Here is a 20,559-nt window from a genome sequence, read left to right as displayed (position 1 = left end):
GACAGATATATATAGAGGTTAATTAAATGAATTGTGCATCGTCAAGTTTTGAGTCTAGAAATCATGGTCAGGAAATCTTCTTCGGAGCATAAAAGAAAATAAACTACATTGTATTGACATTACTTCCTCAAAAGTATTTCTTCTAGCGACATTTGTCGGTAATAGATTTTTAAACAAAGAAGTGTGGATTTTGATAAGCGCATGTTAGATTGTAGGTATATATCAATAAAAAGGTTTGCAAGATGTAAAGCGATCTATTGCAATTAGCTGAGGATGCTTTCCGCCGAAGGCACAAAATAGAATACACAATCAAATGAAATGCGCTTAAAGTATAATTCTCACATGGTGTGTGTTTTTCTCTTTTCAGTAGTGCATTCTCATTTGTCTTAGAAATAACTACTTAAAGGCTTAGACATTTTCTTCATGTCCATACTCTCCAATCTTACCACTGGTCATGTTACTGCAGGAAACACCTGCATCATCAGCATATCCACACATTCCTGACATATCATAGTCTTCACCCTGACAAGATTGAAGTTGGAACTCGTGTCCGAAACAATTGACATTATATAACAGGCGGTTGTACGTGTAATCACGTGGCAAGTGGATTGCAGTTCCGGAGGAAAATCCCATCTGACGGCAAACGACATTAGCATCTACGTCATCCCACATGTTACCGCATACCGTGCCAGTCGTGTTACTGTGAACAAATACTCTTCCACTGGGTCCGACAGATACAATGGATTGCATAGCTGAGAAAATTCATGAAAGCATTCTTTTACTTTCTTGACACTTTTCGGAAACAAAACTCAAGTCATCAATTGTTTACCGTGGTTTCTTGGTAAAATCTTTCCTAATTAACATAAAAATTACTGGTTCTTTTGGCCTTTCTACAGCTAACTTCTGTGTTGGTTCTTTTGCAATTCTTATCAAATCTTCAAGATGTTACAAAAAAGTGACATTCGGATTTTGTTTACACCTTCAACTTTTATTTTGGATTACAATATCACTGAGAAATCACAAACTCTTTGAGTGATGGGAAACTCTTCCGAAACAAAAAGCTCTCCTGTCTACTAAGCAAAATAACATCTCTATTCCTACTCAATTCTGTCTAGTTCTTAGATATCTTGGTACTGTATGTAATTTAACAATTTAAATAAAACACTAACCGTGAGACGTATTCATGCAATTAACCCCGGCGTCACCATGATAAGCACAGTTTCCAAACATGTCCGAGTGGTCCACTGGACATTGCTCTACATGACTTTCGTTACCCTGACAACGAACATTAAAGATGACGTGATTGTACATGTAGTCACGTGGATGAAAACTGGCAGTTCCAGAAGGATATCCCATCTGTCGACAAACAACGTCAGCGTCCATATCATCCCACTGGTCACTGCACACCGTCCCTGTTCCGTTCGAGGTGTGAGCTAACACTCTTCCTCCAGGTCCCAGCGTCACGGATGATTGAACTTTAGAAATGAAAGACAGATATATATAGAGGTTAATTAAATGAATTGTGCATCGTCAAGTTTTGAGTCTAGAAATCATGGTCAGGAAATCTTCTTCGGAGCATAAAAGAAAATAAACTACATTGTATTGACATTACTTCCTCAAAAGTATTTCATCTAGCGACATTTGTCGGTAATAGATTTTTAAACAAAGAAGTGTGGATTTTGATAAGCGCATGTTAGATTGTAGGTATATATCAATAAAAAGGTTTGCAAGATGTAAAGCGATCTATTGCAATTAGCTGAGGATGCTTTCCGCCGAAGGCACAAAATAGAATACACAATCAAATGAAATGCGCTTAAAGTATAATTCTCACATGGTGTGTGTTTTTCTCTTTTCAGTAGTGCATTCTCATTTGTCTTAGAAATAACTACTTAAAGGCTTAGACATTTTCTTCATGTCCATACTCTCCAATCTTACCACTGGTCATGTTACTGCAGGAAACACCTGCATCATCAGCATATCCACACATTCCTGACATATCATAGTCTTCACCCTGACAAGATTGAAGTTGGAACTCGTGTCCGAAACAATTGACATTATATAACAGGCGGTTGTACGTGTAATCACGTGGCAAGTGGATTGCAGTTCCGGAGGAAAATCCCATCTGACGGCAAACGACATTAGCATCTACGTCATCCCACATGTTACCGCATACCGTGCCAGTCGTGTTACTGTGAACAAATACTCTTCCACTGGGTCCGACAGATACAATGGATTGCATAGCTGAGAAAATTCATGAAAGCATTCTTTTACTTTCTTGACACTTTTCGGAAACAAAACTCAAGTCATCAATTGTTTACCGTGGTTTCTTGGTAAAATCTTTCCTAATTAACATAAAAATTACTGGTTCTTTTGGCCTTTCTACAGCTAACTTCTGTGTTGGTTCTTTTGCAATTCTTATCAAATCTTCAAGATGTTACAAAAAAGTGACATTCGGATTTTGTTTACACCTTCAACTTTTATTTTGGATTACAATATCACTGAGAAATCACAAACTCTTTGAGTGATGGGAAACTCTTCCGAAACAAAAAGCTCTCCTGTCTACTAAGCAAAATAACATCTCTATTCCTACTCAATTCTGTCTAGTTCTTAGATATCTTGGTACTGTATGTAATTTAACAATTTAAATAAAACACTAACCGTGAGACGTATTCATGCAATTAACCCCGGCGTCACCATGATAAGCACAGTTTCCAAACATGTCCGAGTGGTCCACTGGACATTGCTCTACATGACTTTCGTTACCCTGACAACGAACATTAAAGATGACGTGATTGTACATGTAGTCACGTGGATGAAAACTGGCAGTTCCAGAAGGATATCCCATCTGTCGACAAACAACGTCAGCGTCCATATCATCCCACTGGTCACTGCACACCGTCCCTGTTCCGTTCGAGGTGTGAGCTAACACTCTTCCTCCAGGTCCCAGCGTCACGGATGATTGAACTTTAGAAATGAAAGACAGATATATATAGAGGTTAATTAAATGAATTGTGCATCGTCAAGTTTTGAGTCTAGAAATCATGGTCAGGAAATCTTCTTCGGAGCATAAAAGAAAATAAACTACATTGTATTGACATTACTTCCTCAAAAGTATTTCATCTAGCGACATTTGTCGGTAATAGATTTTTAAACAAAGAAGTGTGGATTTTGATAAGCGCATGTTAGATTGTAGGTATATATCAATAAAAAGGTTTGCAAGATGTAAAGCGATCTATTGCAATTAGCTGAGGATGCTTTCCGCCGAAGGCACAAAATAGAATACACAATCAAATGAAATGCGCTTAAAGTATAATTCTCACATGGTGTGTGTTTTTCTCTTTTCAGTAGTGCATTCTCATTTGTCTTAGAAATAACTACTTAAAGGCTTAGACATTTTCTTCATGTCCATACTCTCCAATCTTACCACTGGTCATGTTACTGCAGGAAACACCTGCATCATCAGCATATCCACACATTCCTGACATATCATAGTCTTCACCCTGACAAGATTGAAGTTGGAACTCGTGTCCGAAACAATTGACATTATATAACAGGCGGTTGTACGTGTAATCACGTGGCAAGTGGATTGCAGTTCCGGAGGAAAATCCCATCTGACGGCAAACGACATTAGCATCTACGTCATCCCACATGTTACCGCATACCGTGCCAGTCGTGTTACTGTGAACAAATACTCTTCCACTGGGTCCGACAGATACAATGGATTGCATAGCTGAGAAAATTCATGAAAGCATTCTTTTACTTTCTTGACACTTTTCGGAAACAAAACTCAAGTCATCAATTGTTTACCGTGGTTTCTTGGTAAAATCTTTCCTAATTAACATAAAAATTACTGGTTCTTTTGGCCTTTCTACAGCTAACTTCTGTGTTGGTTCTTTTGCAATTCTTATCAAATCTTCAAGATGTTACAAAAAAGTGACATTCGGATTTTGTTTACACCTTCAACTTTTATTTTGGATTACAATATCACTGAGAAATCACAAACTCTTTGAGTGATGGGAAACTCTTCCGAAACAAAAAGCTCTCCTGTCTACTAAGCAAAATAACATCTCTATTCCTACTCAATTCTGTCTAGTTCTTAGATATCTTGGTACTGTATGTAATTTAACAATTTAAATAAAACACTAACCGTGAGACGTATTCATGCAATTAACCCCGGCGTCACCATGATAAGCACAGTTTCCAAACATGTCCGAGTGGTCCACTGGACATTGCTCTACATGACTTTCGTTACCCTGACAACGAACATTAAAGATGACGTGATTGTACATGTAGTCACGTGGATGAAAACTGGCAGTTCCAGAAGGATATCCCATCTGTCGACAAACAACGTCAGCGTCCATATCATCCCACTGGTCACTGCACACCGTCCCTGTTCCGTTCGAGGTGTGAGCTAACACTCTTCCTCCAGGTCCCAGCGTCACGGATGATTGAACTTTAGAAATGAAAGACAGATATATATAGAGGTTAATTAAATGAATTGTGCATCGTCAAGTTTTGAGTCTAGAAATCATGGTCAGGAAATCTTCTTCGGAGCATAAAAGAAAATAAACTACATTGTATTGACATTACTTCCTCAAAAGTATTTCTTCTAGCGACATTTGTCGGTAATAGATTTTTAAACAAAGAAGTGTGGATTTTGATAAGCGCATGTTAGATTGTAGGTATATATCAATAAAAAGGTTTGCAAGATGTAAAGCGATCTATTGCAATTAGCTGAGGATGCTTTCTGCCGAAGGCACAAAATAGAATACACAATCAAATGAAATGCGCTTAAAGTATAATTCTCACATGGTGTGTGTTTTTCTCTTTTCAGTAGTGCATTCTCATTTGTCTTAGAAATAACTACTTAAAGGCTTAGACATTTTCTTCATGTCCATACTCTCCAATCTTACCATTGGTCATGTTACTGCAGGAAACACCTGCATCATCAGCATATCCACACATTCCTGACATATCATAGTCTTCACCCTGACAAGATTGAAGTTGGAACTCGTGTCCGAAACAATTGACATTATATAACAGGCGGTTGTACGTGTAATCACGTGGCAAGTGGATTGCAGTTCCGGAGGAAAATCCCATCTGACGGCAGACGACATTAGCATCTACGTCATCCCACATGTTACCGCATACCGTGCCAGTCGTGTTACTGTGAACAAATACTCTTCCATTGGGTCCAATAGAAACAACGGCTTGCATACCTGAGAAGATGCATAAAAGCCTTCTTAAGTTTATTGACATTTATCAGCAATCATTTGGACTGATTCCTTAGATATCATTTTTCCAAATCAATATTGATTTTTCTGGTCTCGTATCCTTTGTACATCATGTTTTTCAGAAGCTTCTTTCGAAATGTTGATTTAATTACTAGAGAGTTATGAAAAGTACTACTGCCATTTGATCATCCTGTTTCACCTTCTATTTTGTATTCTGAATTTTAACTATATCGAGATAACAGAAACCCTTTGTATGAACAGAAACCCTATCAAGACACAACCACCGGTTTATGTCAAACAACAACTCCCCTCAACCTATCAAATTATTTCAAGCCCTGAGATCAAATAGGATTTCATATTAAAAAAAAAGCACGAACCCTGAGAGGTATTCATGCAATTGACTCCGGCGTCACCATGATAAACACAGTTTCCAAACATATCCCACTCGTCTACTGGACATTGCTGAACGTTGGTTTCGTTACCCTGACAACGAACATTGAAGATGATGTGATTGTTCATGTAGTCACGTGGAAGAAAACTTGCAGTTCCAGAAGGAAATCCCATCTGTCGACAAACAACGTCAGCGTCCATATCATCCCACCGGTCACTGCACACAGTCCCCGTTCCATTCGTGGTTGAAGCGAACACCCTACCTCCTGGTCCAACCCACACAGTTGAATGTCCTTTTTAAAACAGATACAAAATTATATAGGAAAATTAGTAAGATGTGGTTGTTTGGTTATTGTCTTTTCTCCCTTTTCTTCCGATAATTTTTTTATTCAACCGTGCTTTATGCTTGCTTTGTATGTGAGAAAAATTTGAATAGCAAATCAGAAAATAATAAACATATCATCTTTTTCCAAGAAAAAAACAGCGTCATAACACAGTAGAGACTGTAAACTATATCTATGCCTGTAAATATTTGACTATCTCAACATTTGTAAGCTGCTTGTTATTCTATATCTACGTTTGTAAACTACCTCTATGTCTATGCCTGTTACTTAATGAAGAGTTCAAAGTAGATTAAGACGAATTTATATCCATTTATCGAATCAGAATAAAATAAAAAAAAAGAGTAAAAACAAGTATTACGTTGTGTTATCATTTTAATGAAAGACAAGAATTCTTTAAAATCTGTCTTGTTCCATTCCTATTTCTTATATCATATTTCGTGAGCAAAGTGAAAGCGTCCTAATTGTCACTTACTAAAATTATCATTTTCACAAAATCTACCTTGACTTGCAACTGTGGTTGTGGAAGTGGAACAAGTAATTCCAACATCATCTGCACCAGGACACATGAAGGTTATATCTTGTGTATCGTAGGCACACTCATCCAATCTCGCCTCGGTCCCTTGGCATTGAACGTTGAATAAGACATGTGGAAAACTCGATCGAGAGAGAGCATAAGACGTTCCAGAAGTACCGTACCCTAACTGCCGGCACAAAACGCTGGCATCATTGTCGTCAAATTCCCAGATACAAGCCGTTCCACTAATACTTCCTCCACTTAACACTAGTAGGCGATCATCCACATCTATCACCAGGTTTAGAGCTGGCTGACCTAAACATGAATTATACACACTTTAAACTGATTTCTCTAGAATTGTTCAAGTATAATATTTCTTTAGTACTACAAGTTTTGAATTGAAAGGAATGTGTTTAGCGAAGGATAAAAGGGTATATGTGAATTGCAGTGGCTTACGGTTGTTAGCCGTGACACCTGTACTAACTGTAACGAGATTCACACCGCGAAGGTACTCGATAAATGCACAAATCGCGTTGGTTGTAGTGCATGACACTTGAGTTAAGTCCAATGAAGATCTCGCTATAGATAATGGAACTTTATACTCAATTTCCCTTGATATTCAATTATAATTTAGTTTGCAAACTGAAGGAGCAAAAGTAAATGAGCGGCAATTAGTTGTCCACTAAATATAACGCTGTTTTCTAAAATATCAATATTTTTAAATTATGTTATTAAAAATTAAAAATCTTGTTTCTATTATTTGCTAGAAAATTACAGTGTGGAGAGTTGGTTGTGAATGATTTTTATAATTGGAAACATTTAACGAATTCTATTTCTGTATTTGTACACTCTACGTGTTTGTTGGTAGACTAATTCTATCTACAAGGAATGTTCTTATAATTCATAGACTGATTGATTATATGTTGTTTTATGCTACATTCAATTAATTTTCACTTATATAGAGACGTCACTATATACCGTTGAAGAGCTTCAAATTTAGACTTACACTCAGGACCAGGGCCTTTGAGCAGTGAGGGTTCATTATCGTGCCAACGCCTACCTTGACACGGGGCCTCGGTTTTTAAGGTCTCATCCGAAGGACCCGTGACTTTCACTTCTAATGCTAGGCGTTTGGCCTAGGAGCAGTTATTACCTAAGTTAACGTCTTAACGTCTTTGGTTTGTCTTGCATAAATTAACTAAGCGCTAAATTTATAATAGCAATGTTATAAGTATATGCTAAAAACAGATATATGCAAATAAAAAAAATCGCACGAATCACTACAGAATTTCAATGAGTGTCAAATAAACATTATGATAATTCTTGAATCAAGTATATGTTTGACCTTGAACCTTGTACAAAAAAATTGGTTGAAGGTCACAACACGCCCACTACCCAATTGCAATTTATGTGTAAAGTTTGCACCCAAAAGGGGAGGAGAAAATATTCTCAAAGAAGAATTTACAAAAAATTAAAAACCTTCCATTGGCCTTTGATCAAAACACTTCATTCAAAATCACATCGTATCATGTACCAACAGGTACTCCATGGGTATAATGATGTAACATGGCTCAGGGGAATGAAAATTTGCCTTGTATAAATTAATTTACAAGTTTTTTTTACCTTTGATCGAAAAAAAAATTAGTTCAAGGTCACTGCACATCAAAGGGCACTCCTTACGTGAAGTTTGAACCCAACTGGACCAAGGGAGAGAAAAAATGCCCCTGACAAGTATTTTAAAGAGAAAGGTCTATCGACCTTGTATTTTATTCCAGAAATTTTAATCAAGGTCAATGACCACCTCTACCCATGGGCACTCTATGGTTGAAGTTTGGGCCCAGCTTGGCCAAAGAGAAAGGAAATATGCTCCGGGCAATGGAACTCTGGCGGACAGCGGGACGGACGGGCGGACAAACTTATCACTATAGGGCGTCCGCTGAGAAGCTCTGAAACAATTTACTGTAGGTAATGATCTTATTAGATACTATTAGATATATATTTTCAAATGAATATAAAAGAGCGCATTAAAAAACTGTCGTGCACAGCAAAATATTGAATCGTTTCGAAACGACTTTTTATCAAAAGAAATACACAATTAGTAACATGTAAGAGGTCATTACTCGTGGACTCGTACTCTATGTATGGCGGCATGGAGGTTCCTATAATAAAATTTAGTAAAGATATATTTCTTACAATAATGTACGTATACGCACATTTTTCTTTCAATTAACTCAAGTATAAATACATGTAATCCCCAAAGTATTTATCGCTAAGAAACTGTTAAAACGCTATTAAGATGTTTGAATAATTAATTCATATGACTTTTATTCGAACACTGAAAACGTTAGTGTAAAAAAAAAACATTGTGTTTCAATAAAAAAAATTATTCCGGAAACTATATTTGAGGCTGAAGTCTCGCTATGAAGAAGGGAAGACTGACTATATAGTACGACTTCCCCCCAGAAGACTAGCTATATATATAGTTAGACTTCCCCGGAAGAAGTCTCACTATAAAGCCAATCTTCCTGGAGAAATCTCTCTATGGGGGAAGTCTCACTATATAGCCAGTCTTCCGGGGGAAGTCTCACTATACGACAACGGGCCTCCTGATCACGAAGCGAACTAGGCTACCGTGACCGGTTAAATTCATAGACGAAGCTTTTTTACTGAAATGCCATGCGTGCAATAAGCAGAAAAATTCAGTAAATATTGTTCTATCAAATTTGAATATATGTTAAATATTTTGGAAAAAGAGAGAAAAGAATAAGGTTTATTTGAAGGTACATATAGTCCTACAGCGCACAACTAAAAGACGCAGCAAATACGCAAGCAATATTTCGAAATGAAAGTAGAGAATGGATCTGGTTTCAATATAAAAAAAATATAGAATTTTTTTTTTATTTTTGAGAATTTCAAGTCATTTGCCTAATTTTTCAGCAGTTTCCTGGAGATTTGAAATGGAAAGTGGTAAATGCAACATGTTTGGTGACGTCAGGGCGCAAAGTGGAGCACTTCAGTTTTATGTAGATTTAGTAATGATGCCTCTACGAACTTTCAGGGAAATTTAAAACTATCACTAGATTTATAGTGCATGAAAATGGCATGGGAAAATTATAAGCTCAATCTTTTTGGCATAAAGCCCCTGAGTAGTACAAAACATACGAACAAACCTATACTTGTGATGATTAAAAATTGCTAAAGAAGTAGGCCGTCGAAAAACTGTTAACAATATTGCCTGTTTAGTTGAATGTAGTCAGACTACTGTTCAGAACATATTGATGGTCCACTGGGTGTGCAAGATTTGTTCTTCACCTGTTTACGTAATATCAAAGGAAAGTCAGAGTGTCAGCATTAATGAAATTTCTGGATTTGTGTGGGGTTTTCTTAGCAGAGATGGCATTGTATTTGATACTTTGACCGTGTGCTATAAGGTGATCCCACACCTAACATAAAATGCCCTATTTGTTTGTTTAAGCATATATTTAATGTGGAATATCCTATAATGATGATTAATATTCTGAGCAGCAGGGAAAATTTTAGTGTTGATTATTTTTCACTCTAGATTTGTACAATTTGTACAGATTTAACCGAACAACCTCCTTATATACATCTACGTTCGTAATTTACATGTATCTATACATTTATATTCCTAAATTATCGAAACCTTTTATTTGTAAAATATCTCTGTTTTTTGTATTATATGAAATTATCTACATCTATGTTTTTAAACTCTCTCTACGTGTTCATTTGTAAACAATCTCTAAGTCTACATCTGTATTTTATAAAGAGGGCAATATGGATTTTTTCTTATTACAAAAGAAAATGTTGTTTCACACATCTCATGTATGGTGAATTGTCCTATAAGAAAATTTATATAATACTGATAAAGTAATACCTATTTATAGATAGAGAGTTAAACTTGATCTTTAAAAAACAAAATGTTTTTATTGAGACACAAGAGATGTTTTGCAAATCTTGTCTTGTAACCTTCCTATTTCTCATTAGAAGGTCTATGAGTAAGGTAATAATCGTAAATGTAAATTCCTACATTATCTACCTTGGCTACTTTGACTTGCAACTGTTGTTGTGGAAATGAAACCTTGACTACTTTGACTTGTAACTGTCGTTGTGGAAGTGGAACAAGTAATTCCAACATCATCTGCACCAGGACACATTAAAGTAATATCTTGTGTATCGTAGGCACATTCATCCAATCTCGCCTCGGTTCCTTGGCATTGGACGTTGAATAAGACATGTGGAAAACTCGATCGAGGGACAGCGTAAGACGTGCCATGAGTACCATATCCTAACTGCCGGCATAAAACGCTGGCATCGTTGTCGTCAAATTCCCAGATACAAGCCGTTCCACTAATACTTCCTCCGCTGAACACCAGTAGGCGATCATCCACATCTATCATTAGGGTTTGAGCAGACTGACCTATAGAAGTGAATTTGTGTATTTTTCATTGATTTCTCTAGAGTTGTTCAAATAAAACATAGGTACTTCTCAGTTTGAAATAAATTCGGTTTATGGCAAATTATTTAAGAATTGTTGTTTTTTTTTCAATCGATGCTTCATGGCTTGTTAATACGAGGGTCGTTCAATAAGTAATGCAACATACGGTTTATCATAATAAATGTAGAAACAGTTAATTTTTTTTCACAGTCGAGAAGTGCTTTTTAAAAATGGGCTCATCCACGAAGAAGAAAATGAGGGCGTATGTTAAGAATGCTATTCGTTTACAAAAATCGCTGAAGAACCAATATGAAAGATATGGTTTAGATATTTGGAAAGACAAGCCTTAAAACTATGCAGTGTACAGATGGAATAAGAAATCCAAAAATGGAAATAGAGTGTTACAAGATTGCAGTTGAATTCGTAGATCAAAATTTGTAGAGACACCAACAAATGTCTATGATGTGATCAACTTGATATTTGTTAATGCCAGATTTACAGTGAAAGAAATTGCTAAGACACTAAACAATTTATCATCACAGTTCATAGATTTCTGACAAAGGAAATATGAATCAAAAAATGTTTCTTTATCAGATGGGTGTCTATTTCCTTACAGATGCCTAAGGGGAAACATAAGTTAAATGCACAATGGTCTAGTAAAAATAAACATTATTCCAAAAAAATATGCTAAACATGGGTTATGGCTGTTAAAACATTGGTACGTTTTTTACAGCCAAAAAGGAAGAACAATAATAAGAAGGGGAACCAGAGAGAAATCATCTTATTATTTCAAAGAAAAGGAAGAGCTCCAAACATTTTTCATACAGGTTTTCTCTTTAGTCAAGAGGTCCGGTAATACATCAACCTACACCCAAAGGAAGGGAAATCAATGGATTTTTTTAAATGTCAAAATTGCATTGAGGAAAGTTCAGTAGTTTTTCTGTGAGGGAAGTCCAAATACCGGTCCCGGAGTTAATTTTCTTGTGTCTTACAACTCTGCTGTAAATAAGCATGGAGATATAAACGAAATTTTGAGGAAAAGAACGTTTACAGAGCTTAGCCATCCTCCGTATTCGCTAAATCTCAATCATTGTGAGATTTTCTAATTCCAAAAACCCAAGAAAACAATCAAAAGACGACTCTACGATTTATTGTATGTCACTGAAAGTTTTATTATCAGCGTCTTTTCGGCGTCCCTAAAGAAGAGCATGCTGAGGTGTTCTGGTCATGGGTATAAAAATTTTAGACATGTATTAAGGAAAACAGGGAATACTTTGAGTAATAAAAAACAAGAAGTCTGTGAGCCAATGCTCACTAATAATACCCCCGCTCTGATGTGAATACACAAGTTCGGTTATGGACAAACACAGTGATAATCAGGAAATTGACATCGGATTTGTAAAACTGAATCCCAACATATGGCATGCCTAAACAAAGACTGTGCTAAAATTTCAAGCATCTGCGATGAGTAGTTGCTGAGAAAACTACGACCAAAATTTGTTATGTATGGTACGGACAGACGCACGGATAAACAGGAAGTTGACATCGGATTTGTTTCAAAAATGAATCCCATTATATGGCATGCCTAAACAAAGATTGTGCTAAAATTTCAAGCATCTGCAATGAGTGGTTGCTGAGAAAACTACGACCAAAATTTGTTATGTATGGTACGGACAGACGCACGGATAAACAGGAAGTTGACATCAGATTCGTACAAAAATGAATCCCACCATATGGCATGCCTAAACAAAGACTGTGCTAAAATTTCAAGCATCTGCGATGAGTGGTTGCTGAGAAAACTGCGACCAAAGTTTGTTGTGTATGGTACGGACAGACGCACGGATAAACAGGAAGTTGACATTGGATTAGTACAAAAATGAATCCCATTATATGGCATGCCTAAACAAAGATTGTGCTAAAATTTTAAGCATCTGCAATGAGTAGTTGCTGAGAAAACTACGACCAAAATTTGTTATGTATGGTACGGACAGACGCACGGATAAACAGGAAGTTGACATCGGATTAGTTCAAAAATGAATCCCACCAAATGGCATGCCTAAACAAAGATTGTGCTAAAATTTCAAGCACCTGCGATGAGTAGTTGCTGAGAAAACTACGACCAAAATTTGTGACGGACAGACAGACAGACGGACAGAGAGACAGACAGACAGACACACAAGGGTAAAACAGTATACCCCCCTCTCCTTCGGAGCGGGGGTATAATGAAGAAATTGCCTCTTATGCTTTTTTTTTGTTTAGATCGCATTTTGTATTATTTATTGAAGACCCTCCTAAGCTGTTGATCTGGTATAACGAGTGATCAAATTGCCAGAGAAAATATCCATGTACATTTGCTATGTATGGGCTGAAGAGAAGTTTACAGCACCTGACTACTTTATTCAAAGTCATGATAGAATACAAATTTCAGATATTTCATTAATCAGAAAGGAATTTTGACGAAAACAGATGAATTTATCCAATGTTTTATGTTTCATTAACGATAGGACAGGTCATTCATTTAAAGAAATTTATTTCAATTTAGCTTCGTGGCTGGCCAAACTGTGAAAGATACTGAACCTAGTAGGCATTTGACTTCCTACTGAGCTTGCTGTAACATTGTGTATTATTTCTTATGAAAACCATTGTCGTTTATCAGTCAGTAAACGCCACTAAGCAAGCCACTTGCATAGATTTCTTGAGAAACCGCTCTTCCATCAATTATGCATACAGTGACATACACATCCATATTTCAATATTTAACACATTTAATTTTACTTTAAATGTTTTTATACAGATATAAATATAAACAATAAAATGTCTTTCTTTCTTTGTTAGTACGGGAATTAGCGTGGCAGCTATTGCAGGAAAAAAATACATAACCGCTTACGCGGTCAGAAAATCCTTTCAATGGTTTCCTTGAAGCATTGGATATGTACATATCATTAAGACGTAGTGCAAACTCCTCCTGTATATATTAAATGTATATTTTTTGAAGATTATCCTATAATGTAGGATTTGATAGAAATAGAAAATGTTGAAGCGGGATTCTTTTAAATGTTTTCACACAAACCCATTGTACCTGAACGTTCTCGGATTGCATCTTCGAGATAGTTAAAATCCAAAAATTACTCGATGATTACATAGGTCGCTTTGTAGATGTTGAAATGTGAATGTGAGGTTTGCTTAAAAGCAAAACTTTTAAATGTCATAAGTATCACCTACTTGTACATGTAGCATATAAATGTTAATGGAACTGGAAGGGTTATTGCATGCAAGTCAGTAGTTATTGTTTTCAGGAAGGTAATTTTCTTATGCTCTTGAACGTAACTTGCATTAAAAAAAATTGGTATCATATTTTTTCTCTGTGTTATTTCTGTTAATCTTTTTTGAAGAATTGGAAATGTGTTTTTAAATTTAGAAATTTCGCGTTCAAATATGGCAGTTGCAAATATCTTTATTTTAAGAAAATAAGTGAGAAGGGGGAAATATACAGAAATAAAGGCTACTACTACGGTAACGTGTAATCTTAATTCATTTTTGAACCAGAAAGAAAAAAAACCATTCCAGTTATATAGTCGTAGCTTCTTTCAGTTAAAAACTTGTGTCCCATGAATCATAGAAACTGATTTCTGCATCAATTTTGTACATACCGATATGTTTACAAAGTCATTGTTCCTAGACATGTAAATTGGTGGGTAAGAGTGTCCCCAAGAAAACCACGAACAATCATGATTCTACAGGATATGCAAGTTGTGAAATAACCATGTTTTCATAGTATGAAACCTGTTCTTATTGACTTGTTTCTCTGTCGAAAAATCTTGTGAATATTGTTTAAATCAGGTCATAAAAGACTGCTCAGTTAAGTTTATTTCTCCTATTTCAGTGAGAATTAAGGCTCTTCATTGTGTAATTAACAGATTCCTTATAATATTCGTTGAGGTAATAGAAATTAGTATCAGTTAACGAAACTAAATTAAATCTATGAGACAATACATGATGAAAGTTTTATTTTTGACTCTTATACTGTACGTGTGCTTTGAACTTAAGTGTTGTTCAAAAGGATTTAGAAAATGTTTATTCTGATTGTGAAAAATTTAAGATTTATGTATAATATATATTTCTTTCTTCAAAATTCTTAATACAATGATGTATTTGCTCCTCAAAAATTTAATAATCAAAAATTGCCCCCCCCCTCTCTTTCTCGTGACTGTAAATTACTTTTGTCAAATCCATTTCCTTAGTCGGAAAGGTTTCAAATTCAGATAATTTTTAACTTAAGCGATCAATTCTACAACAAAAGTCAGAACATTATGACCACTAGTCCAGTATGATAAAAAAAAATCCATTTAACAACATTTCCTTAATTTACAATTTTGAATTTAAAAAAAAGGACTTATAAGCATTATCTGCAGTGTATCAGTACTTTTTTCCATTTTAGGGAAAATCACTGTAATAATCATGAGGTTTTTTTTGGACAACTGTCTTGACTTGCCTTTGACTGCTCCGGACACCAGAAAAAGGACCAGTATAGCATATTGTAGTTCCACCATTCCACAGCAAACGGAATCACAAGACAAACATTAAGAATTTCCCCCACACAATCCTCTTAAAATAAATTCCGAAAATAAGTCTGTCAAATCTAAAAATCAGCAAAAATCACAAAATTAGGAGCGAGAAAAATATTCTGAAACAGTCCAAACTTGACCTGTATTTTTTTTAAATCAATAAATATGAAGTTATCTTCCATTTATAATCAATAATTAAATGAGAGGTCAGGCAATGATCAGTACCTTTACTGAGTAAATGTTGCAGACCTATGAGCAATGTTGGGAAATCATTGACTTAAAACATTTCCCAATCACCTATGTGAACGCAAAAGGTTAGGAGAGTCAATATTTTATGAACAGATTGAAATTTAAATTTTCGTTTGGGAGAGACCGTGACTTTATTTTGTTTTCTCCTTCACTATTTTTACTCTTTATTAATGTGTTGTTAGTATACAGGGGTAAATATTACATACTGGCAAGGGTACCCTCGTCTCTAGTAAGATTTTCCTACTAATGTTGCGAAAATCACTTACTCAAATATTTTCTCTGAATGCATAAATGTGAGAATTAAATACATGTATGTGAATTACTGCCTGGAACGGCTTAAAGTCATATATTGCGTATTTTTTTTTATAAGTTCAGATAACCAAAATTAAAATATCTCTCTATTTGATTTATTACTTGAAGATAGGAGTTATCTGTAAATTGCACAATTTAAATCAACCGCGCTTCAAAGATATCAAAAAATTAAAACAATAATCGATTTATTTACCGACTCCACATTTAAATAAAAGACACATTTAAAGTCAATTTAGTTATAGAAATGCGAGGTTATTGAAGTTCAAAATCGGTGAAAATTTTAATTTGAACGTAAATTACATTATATCATGTATATCTACACTCAATCTCGTATTATCATTTTTTAGCTCATATACGCCATATATAGCTTTAAGCAAAACGGGAAGCATTTTAACTGTATAATGTTTTATGCATTTTGATGGTAATTAAATCAAGAATAAAGCCATGATCAACATTTTTTTATTCTCTTTCCAAATATGCAATCTGCGAGGTGTATATATTTATTTTGCTTTCCTTTTTACGCAACCAAGTATATGTACATGTATATCATTTGATATGAGGCCTAGCATTGTGACACGAAATATGGGAAGGCAATATTTTTTGTCTGAATTGTTTGATAAAATATTACTTAAAAAAATGATTAAAATTTACTTAATCACAGAGGTACATTTTTGTGTATTTTCATTTATTTTATCCGCAAAATTAAATTAATTCTGAAATAGATATTAAAAGTTGATGTAATAAGACATCTACTTTAGTTTTATCATACCTATACATCATGGCTCTCTGTGGATATTCTGTAAAACTTTTAAGGAAAAAGGTATTGTTGAGACAAATGAGAAATGCTTTATTTCTTAATTTTTATTTACCATGTGGTGTGTTGATTTTAGGAAAAAGAAGGATTCTTAAGAGTGAAATTATGGCGATATCTGCTGCTTGAAGAAAAGAAAACCTCTGTAAAGTATTAAAAAATTTATTATTTCTAAAATTCTATAGTGTCAGAATACCCTCGTTTTTTAATTGGGTTCTATTTGATTAAGAGTTCACTTCTGAATATCAATCAATACGTATATTCATGTGTCCTTTAAATACATACACTCTAAATACAGAAGTGCAAACATATCTTCTTTTTTTTATGAAATGCAATCGATCCCATTTTGTCGTCGGTGTAAAGGTAAATATTGACCCCGTGCAAAAATGACCGGGTCACTTTTCAACTTCGAAAAATGACCCCTCAACCGTAGATAAATGAATTAATTTTATATATATATATATATATATATATATAGAGAGAGAGAGAGAGAGAGAGAGAGAGAGAAAGATAAATGCGCACATTAATTGAATTATTGCTCTCTTCAATTCGAACATTTTTCCAAAAAATATTTCAATTCAATTAGGGCTATCATTTATTCTTTTGAAGAGAGCATCAATTCAGTCATCGTGTGTATTTCAGCAAAATAAAGCTATCAACTAATGAATTAATGTGTACAATAAATCAAAATTGAAGGTATTGCTAATTACGTGATATGTAATAAAGCTATCAACAATTGAATTAATGTGTACAATAATTCAGAATTGAAGGTATTGCTAATTACGTGATAAGATCTCTAAAAGAATTGTTGCGCGCATCAAAAGTCTTCAGCATGGGGGTGTTTTACTTGAACGCTTTACTTTTTTCATTCAGGGATAGAAAAAGGAACGGGTGACACTGATTTCTTACAAAGGTCTTAACTTCATTTTAGTATAAAGCATAATTTAATTAATTTATATTTTTATGATACATAATTACCAACTAGATCATACTAAGTTATGTTCACCTGCACCCATCCTTCCAGGTGAACATAACATTTTTTTCCCTACATACGACCAAAAATAGATCAAGAACTTCTAAATTGATACGGTCAGTTATGAAAAGTTTTGTTAAAAAACATTCTGATGTACACACAAGTACTCTGAAGTTGATATTAAAAGATGCTTGAGTTTCTGATTGACAATATCTATGTAGTTTTTGGAGATAAGGTCTTCCAACAATCTGTTGGGATTCCCATGGGTACCACCACCCCCACCCCCCACCTTATTAGCAGACATATTTTTGTTTTCATATGAAGCAGAATTTATTCAAAAAATTCTACATGAGAAGAAGAAAAAACACTTGCTGTGGCCTTCAACTTGACATTTAGATATATCAACGACGTATTATCAATTAACAATAGTTACTTCCATTCATATGTCGACTCGATATATCCCAGTGATCTTGAAATAAAAGATACCACAGAGTCGGACACATCTGTTTCATATTTGGATATTTTACTAGAAAAAGACTTTAATGGTAACCCAACAACCAAGCTTTATGATAAACATGATGACTTCAATTTTTCAATCGCCAACTTCGATCACTTATAATGTAGCAATATACCCTTATCATCTGCATATGGGGCTTTTGTCCCCCAGTTGATTCGATACGCAAGAGCATGTTCTACGTATGAACATTTCTAAAACAAGGCAAGCTATTGACAAACAAGTTGATGAAACAAAGATATCAACAGTCTCGTTTGAAGTCATCATTTCGCAAGTTTTATGGTATACAATGACTTGTCAGCAAATACAACCCATCATAAAGTCAAACGCTGACTGACATTTTTCATACATATTGTAAAGCCATTATTTATACACTGAATTGTCTAGGATTTTTTCGTTTTTTCCCGATCATGACAAGGAGCACACAGCGGGTGTGACCGGTTGGCAGGGGATGCTCACTCCTCCATGGCACCTGATCTTGCCTCTGATGTTTTTGGAGGTCTGTGTTTGCTCTGCTCCCGATTTGTATTGTTTTAATGGACTTGTGAGCTTGAATACTATTCGTTATCTCCATATTTCATTATTTCACCCACAAGTTTTCAAGATGAGCATAACTTTTTTAACCAAAAATAGATAAGAGATTCCAAATAAATACAACTGGTAATATTTATTTAAATCCCACTTCTCTCACTGCGTTTGGCTAGGACTTCAGGAAATGTATTTTTAAAAAACAAATGTAAAAAATCAAAGAACGAGGGCACTTTAGATTAAACTTAATAAATAGGAATCTGGACGCACTTGAAAAGTGAAAATTTCATTGATATGTCAAATTTTAGCTTTCTTTCGATGTATCGGGTTCCTGTGAAATAGGAAAGAAATATTTTCCTGATATTGTGTTTTGATTTGCTAAAAAATAACTTGAGAATTTGCTAGACGAGTCATTTTATACAAAATGTTATATCTTTAAACACGTTTTTTTCTAAAAAGTTTGCTATCTCTGGGTCATCTGTCAATATTTGGAACGTTATTTACGTGCATTCAAAACAAACAAACAAACATTTGTAAAAATGGAGAGAAGACCCTGAGACCATAAAAATGAACTTTTTCGAAAAAAAAAATCCAATGTGTAAATGCAGTGCTTCATTATCGTTTTAAAATCCATTTAATATACAACTGCGTACTTGTAATTGCATTTAACTATACCCTTATTATCTTATAGGTGTTTATTATTTACGTGAAGCATTAATGTGTTATACAGTGTAGTAATTATTAAGATAAGCGGACTTAAATATAACAATTTGACAAGATATTTCAAATTAAATATAGCATTCTCCTATGTGCGTAACTTTGGAAAGTCTGTCCAGCTGCGGTCAGCCGACCAAATCGTGTACATTTAAACTATAAATGTTTCGTACAGATAATTCCTGCAGATTACACGCTAAATACGCCCATCTTCTTTGTTTCAACAAATGTAATCAATCAAGAAAGATAGCAAGGTTTACTTAACGAGTTTGTTTCATTTAATCATTGAATCATATAATGAAATAATCATTGCAGTTTTCAGTCAGCACGGTGATTTAGTCACCCTCAAAGTACAATATTCACCTCTCCTCCGGGCTTGGTAAATATTATATTCCGTAGGTGGCTAAATCATCGTATTTGCCTTAAGAACAACAGTAATTAAAATACTATATATATAGTATTGTAACTTGAAATAGCATTTCGCGTTCTTAGGATATACACGTATATTTCATCAGGAAATGGGTAAATTTAACTTATTATACATGTACATTGTATTTTAAAGTATTATACATTGTATATGTTTACTATTCCTTCAGTGTGTATCTTAGCAAATTTTTTACGTATATATTATGATGTTGGCTTTCTCGTCCGTTCGTCTGTTGGCTTTTTTGTGTCAGATTCATATATTGCACACTGTGAAGCCTAGGACCATCAAACCTAGCTAGTCGATGCATTTTAATTTTTTTTGGGGTGGGGGGTGGGGGTGGGGGAGGGGGGTACATGTCGCGAACCAAAGGCAACTAACTGTAGGCTCATTTTGGAATTTTATAGCTTTATATATGTAGTAATACGATGTCTGGAATATTTCTTCCACGATAGGAAACCTTGGTCAGTTGATGCATCTGTACATAGCGAAATGTGCCATAATTACCGGTATGTTGCAACAAACAAGAAG

General features: G+C 34.8%; 2 protein-coding genes across 2 annotated transcripts in view; both read right to left on the bottom strand.

The window, feature by feature from the left end:
• LOC133190738 (uncharacterized) overlaps positions 1-5,166 on the bottom strand; it is a 29,531-nt gene extending 24,365 nt beyond the window's left edge. Inside the window, exons 1-7 of the mRNA XM_061326426.1 lie at positions 4,914-5,166; positions 4,148-4,453; positions 3,425-3,730; positions 2,659-2,964; positions 1,936-2,241; positions 1,170-1,475; positions 447-752 (exon numbers count right to left, since the gene is read on the bottom strand). Coding sequence (XP_061182410.1) covers positions 447-752; positions 1,170-1,475; positions 1,936-2,241; positions 2,659-2,964; positions 3,425-3,730; positions 4,148-4,453; positions 4,914-5,139 — 2,062 coding nt within the window. The 5' untranslated portion in view covers positions 5,140-5,166. The remainder of the gene's footprint in view (positions 1-446; positions 753-1,169; positions 1,476-1,935; positions 2,242-2,658; positions 2,965-3,424; positions 3,731-4,147; positions 4,454-4,913) is intronic.
• A 127-nt stretch (positions 5,167-5,293) lies between these two features.
• Positions 5,294-10,900, bottom strand: LOC133190737 (deleted in malignant brain tumors 1 protein-like). Its single transcript, XM_061326424.1, has 5 exons — positions 10,540-10,900; positions 8,603-8,641; positions 6,468-6,797; positions 5,612-5,917; positions 5,294-5,385 (listed from the first exon to the last, which is right to left on the bottom strand). Exons 1-5 carry the CDS (start codon positions 10,898-10,900, stop codon positions 5,294-5,296), a joined length of 1,128 nt encoding a protein of 375 aa, XP_061182408.1.
• Positions 10,901-20,559: the final 9,659 nt, after the last annotated feature.

The sequence above is a fragment of the Saccostrea echinata genome, unplaced genomic scaffold (genome assembly GCF_033153115.1).
Source record: "Saccostrea echinata isolate AGI-Se365-2 ecotype Australia unplaced genomic scaffold, CSIRO_AGI_Sech_v1 ptg000022l, whole genome shotgun sequence".
NCBI lineage: Eukaryota > Metazoa > Mollusca > Bivalvia > Ostreida > Ostreidae > Saccostrea > Saccostrea echinata.
Note: the sequence above shows the minus strand (reverse complement) of the source record. Positions and strands in the feature narration are given on the sequence as shown.